The sequence below is a fragment of the Hakea prostrata genome, chromosome 3, assembly GCF_041222555.1.
Source record: "Hakea prostrata isolate BN-2017 chromosome 3, UWA_Hpros_2, whole genome shotgun sequence".
Taxonomy (NCBI): domain Eukaryota; kingdom Viridiplantae; phylum Streptophyta; class Magnoliopsida; order Proteales; family Proteaceae; genus Hakea; species Hakea prostrata.
This window is the reverse complement of record NC_142602.1, coordinates 41319586-41324580: the sequence shown is the minus strand read 5'-3', so window position 1 is coordinate 41324580 and position 4995 is coordinate 41319586. Positions and strand designations below refer to the sequence as shown.

The 4995-nt window shown below is 34.8% G+C and overlaps 1 protein-coding gene across 1 annotated transcript; it reads right to left on the bottom strand.

Annotated features, from left to right (window-relative positions):
- Window positions 1-310: 310 nt before the first annotated feature.
- LOC149022240 (polyubiquitin-like) lies at window positions 311-1204 on the bottom strand. Its single transcript, XM_089147261.1, has one exon. It carries the CDS (start codon window positions 1202-1204, stop codon window positions 311-313), a length of 894 nt encoding a protein of 297 aa, XP_089003387.1.
- Between the last annotated feature and the right edge of the window lie 3791 nt (window positions 1205-4995).

Sequence of the window (4995 nt, the reverse complement as noted above, 5' to 3'; positions counted from 1 at the left end):
CTGCGCAAGAGATACACAAATAAGTGATACAGCCCAGAAAAATCAGTGGAATTGATAAGTAATTAATAAGTCTACAAAACTTTTGAATAAAAATACTTGGAAAAAATCTAAAAAAAATCTACGTAAATACTTGCTAATACTTGCTTCATCTTCCAAGTACAATTTTTAGGGTTTCAATACATTCCTCTATCAGAAAATCCCCCATCACTGATCACGCCCAGGAAAGTGAAAATAAAATCCATAACATACAGCTAGAGTTGAAGGTATTACAAACTCTCTCCATGAATGGAGCAAAAAGGAGAATAGAACTTTATGATCCACCAGTGACGAGCCCATTAAAAATCTCAATAGTGTCACCTTGGTGTACATCATGCCAACGGAAGGAACGATCCTCATCCATTACGTTTTGTCTAAAGATAAAGAAATAGCTTTCTGTTGGAAGATTAGGATAATTTTGCTGCTTGTGCTGCTTTTGCAGTTCCTTCTTCAGTTCTCCCACATTATCAGATGGGTTTACTTCCACTGGAACTTTGGTTCCACTTTTAAGCAATACTGTCAACTTCAATTTCTTAGAATTTGAAGCACCAGCAGCAGCCATTGTTGTCGTAGTAGTAGCAGATGTGGGCGGCGTAGTTGTAACAACAGCAGGAAGAAGCTTGACTACATTGATCTCATTATTATCATTTATCGCATAATCCTTGAGAGATCGATCTTCCATCAAATCCACTCCCATAAATGACAAATTGAATCGATTAAGAGGGAGACCCTCTACTTGATGGATTTTGTCTTTCAACTTTGCGATTGTATCCGTTTTATCTACAAAAACAGTAAACTGCTTCTTGGAATTCTTTACACTGATTTGAAGTTTTCTTGGTGGCGATGGAGTAGATGGCGACTCTTCCGTCTTAACTACTGCTACTGGAGGTGCTGGTTTATTTCCGGCCGACGCTACTGGTGATGGTTTTGTTGGTGCAGCAGGAGGTTCAGGTTCCAGAATGAGTTGAATACGAGAGCGATTCAGAACTTCATAGTACTCAATATCACGTTCATCAGCCATTACTTGACCATTGAAAACTAATATTTGACGATTGATGGGAATACCTTCATATTTGTGAATCTTCCGTTTCATCTCCATTATTGTATCGAAATAGCCCACTTCAATGGTGAATCGTTTGCCTTTTGGGATTTCAAAGAACACATCCATTATAGAAACTGTTCTCGATTTTTGCAGAAAGAATCCCCACCTTCCCTATTCCCTCCTGTCACCCACAGCTTCAACACAATGTTCTGAGATCTCTGAGATCCTTCTCTCTCTTTTCTCTCGGATTTTTTTGAGTTTTTTCAACTGCTCTTCCGATTTGGAAGGAAGTTGAATACTACAGTGGAATGACTCTACTTTTCACTTTTGGTAGTGACAGTTCGATTTCCTAAATCGATGCCATTTCAAGTTTGCGTAACGCACTTAGGAGAATCAATTACGAAACGGTGTAAATTCAAATGAAATCTTACGCGTATCAAGATCTCTCGGCGTGAGAATAGTTCGTTATCCTAATTGCCTTCTCTTCAACAGTCAATCCTTTCCTATTATTGTTCGAAATCTATTACTCTAAAAACCTTTCTATTTTTTCTACGGAAAAATATCTTTCTACTTTTTTGTTAATAATTTGAAAAGAAAATATTGATAAATCTACAAATTGGATCACAAGAAAATACAAGAAAAGGCCAAACTTTAACTTTTGAACATGGATTTTTACTTCACAAAACAAAAATAGAAAAGAGGAATCTGACCAAAACACTTGATCATTGAAGGGGGGGGGGGGGGGGGGAGTTGGATCAAATCCTTGTAGTTGTCGCTCTACAAAATCGTTGGTTTCTTGACACCGGATTAAGAAAAAAAATCATTTGTTGTACACAGCAGTGCACAATTATGTCAAATAACTAGCTGAGATTTAAAGATTGATTTCAAATTTGATGTCCAAAATAACCTTGTAATTTCTTTGCTTTCTCAGCCAGTTATTTGGCATAAATATGCACTGTGCAGAGCCGAGGATGTTTTCACCACCAGGTGATTCTCAATCACAAGGAAAGAGAACGTCTTCCACAATCCAAGTACTGTAGTGAATCAATGGTTCAACAGAGGGAGAATGAATAGAGAGAAAACTCCTCAAATTTACTTGTTCAGTTTTTCTTGTATTCCAATAAGAGAGAACTGTCCAACACATACTTAAAGGGAGAGGGAGGCCTTGGTTACCTATTCATTCTCTTGTAACACCCCACTTAAAAAATTACGCAGCTGCACTTGGGCATAAAGAGTAATTCCCTTCATCTTCCACTTGCATAAGGGCAGCTGGGCAAGTGCCATTCTCTCTATCTGTGTGTCCCATGTGCAATTAATGAGCCTACTCCTGAATCTAATGAAAGTAAAGGGTGTTACGGAGATTGGTCGTTCAAAAATGGACTCGATGCGATTGAAAAGAAAAAAATGATCAAAATAGAAATAATTTTCTTTATTCCTATATTCCATAGTGATTCAAGGAGAATTTTATTTGGTGAATGAAGTTACATGATACAGTTATTATTATTAGGGATAATTACTATTGCCCCCTTGTACTTTGGTTTTATTACTAATCAAACCTCTTTCTTTATGAAATTACTATTGCCCCCCTCACTTCTAACGGTGTTAAGTAGTCGTTAACATCAAATATGTAATGTCTATTTTGCCCTTCATTAAAATTAAGAAGTTAAAAAATATGATATTACCCTCATTTTTAGAAACTATATTGAATGTCAATTATATCCTTAAAATCTTATATTTTACAATAAATTTTGGCTTTGGTGGGACCACACACTTTGTACAATGGTTAACATATATTAGAAGATTTTCAATTTTCAACTTTGAATTACATTTGATATTTCCTAATATTTTAGTTTCTATTTTAAGTTTTATTTAATCACATATTTCCTTTATTCGGCGATTTCTTTTTAGAGAAGAAAAATCAAGTCTTTTTCTTTATTCGGTAGTTTCTTCTTAGAAAAGAAAAATTAATTTAAATTTAATTTTTCTCCATAGTTAGTTAAGGATAGTATTATAACTTGCAAAAGAGTAAATAAGTAAAGAGATAATGGTAGGGTTATTTTTGGATTTTTGAAAAAATATATAGATGCCACATCATCAGTAAACTAACTGAGCTTAACGGAAGGGGGCATTAGTAATTTTAAACAAAATTAAAGGTTGGATTAGCAATTTTAAAAAGTAGAGGGGATAAAATAGTAATTAAATCAGAGTACAAGGGGGCAATAGTAATTATCCCTTATTATTATTACTTTACTCAAGAATTGTTCAATGAATTTGTTGATTCAGAATATACATATAGTGTATGGGATATATATCATACTACTATTATAAAAGTATGAACTCAAGGGACACGGCTACATTTCATTTCCTGCCAATACCCCTCTCTATCCAATCAATTAGAACTTGTATTAGTAATAAATTATGTCTATAATGGTCACTAAAAATTCTTGAAATTATTGGAATCAATTTAATTTTCAGTTTCTCCCCTTCTCATTTTTCAAAATAACCACTAACAACCAAAGGAATATGAAAAGTTTCTCCCAAAAACCAAAAAATGTTAATTGAATAAGAAAAAACTGCATTAAAAACATTTAATCAAAATCACGCATCTAAAAGATAAACTTATTCTAAATTACAACCTTAACTGTTGTTAATAGGTTCACTTATGCACAGACCATTCAACTTCCATGGCTAATACATGATGATTGATAAATACCTCGTGCATTTGCACGTGATACTTTTACTAGTATATATATATCTTGATCTCTTCACAATGTATCATAGATACATGGACCACTTCGACACCAGACACCAACAAATCATACAAGTACATGGGTCATGCGACCAATAATATTGCTACACTGGGAGCTCCAAACTAGAAACCTTTCCCAATAAAGACCAGAATGGTAGCATCACCAAAAGTAACACAATAAAACAAACATTAGTATACCACAATGTCCTAGGTTTATTCTAACTCACTAAACTAAAGGTATCTCAATCCCACAGATAGATCACCTTCTTTCCCTTAAAATGTTTACTACTATAACTAATATAGTTGGTGCCAACTATGAAATCCCCCAAATGTCTTGTCATATCCACCCAGCCGGTACCCTACATGGCATATCCGGGTATGTGATCCACAGTCCAAAGGATCAAGTATCAAGCAACCATGCCCCCCACATACGCGATAACACAATGATGAACAATAATATAATCAAGGTCAAAGCATAATAACAATAAAATCATGATAAGAATAGGAAATAATATAATCAGAGTGCAAAATTAAATGATACCAAGTATATAATCAAAAAGGAAGGGAGTGAGCGGAAATCACTCTCTCAGTAACAACGGAATGTAGATCAATTGAAGTTAAGGTTTACAGATCCAAGTCTTCAAAAGAGACAAAACAACATAAAAGTCTACATAAACGTTTCCTCGGTCTTATACAAGATATCCTCATAAGTATAATTGTACGAGACCAAGCACGGCCGCTCCCACACCATATCCAAACTAATCCTGGTGTCACATCCACCCAGCCGGTACCCCATCGGGCATACCCGGGTATGTGATCCATAGCCCCAAGGATCAAGTATCGAGCAACCATGTCTCCCACATACGCGGTAACACAATCATGAACAATGATAATCAAGGTAAAAGCATATAATAAAAGAATCATGAATAAGATAAAACAGATAATCAGAGTGTGGAATAAAGATGATACCAAGTGTATAAAGATAATTCAAAAAGAGAGAGAGAGAGTGATCGGAAGTCACTTCCTCAAATGATAGCAGAAAGTAGATCATTCAAGTTAAGGTTACAAAACCAACTCCTAAAGAGTATATTAAGAAAGTTAAATTACAAATCCAGTATTAAGAAGAATTCAAAATATCACACTAAACAAATGTTTCCTCGGTCACATA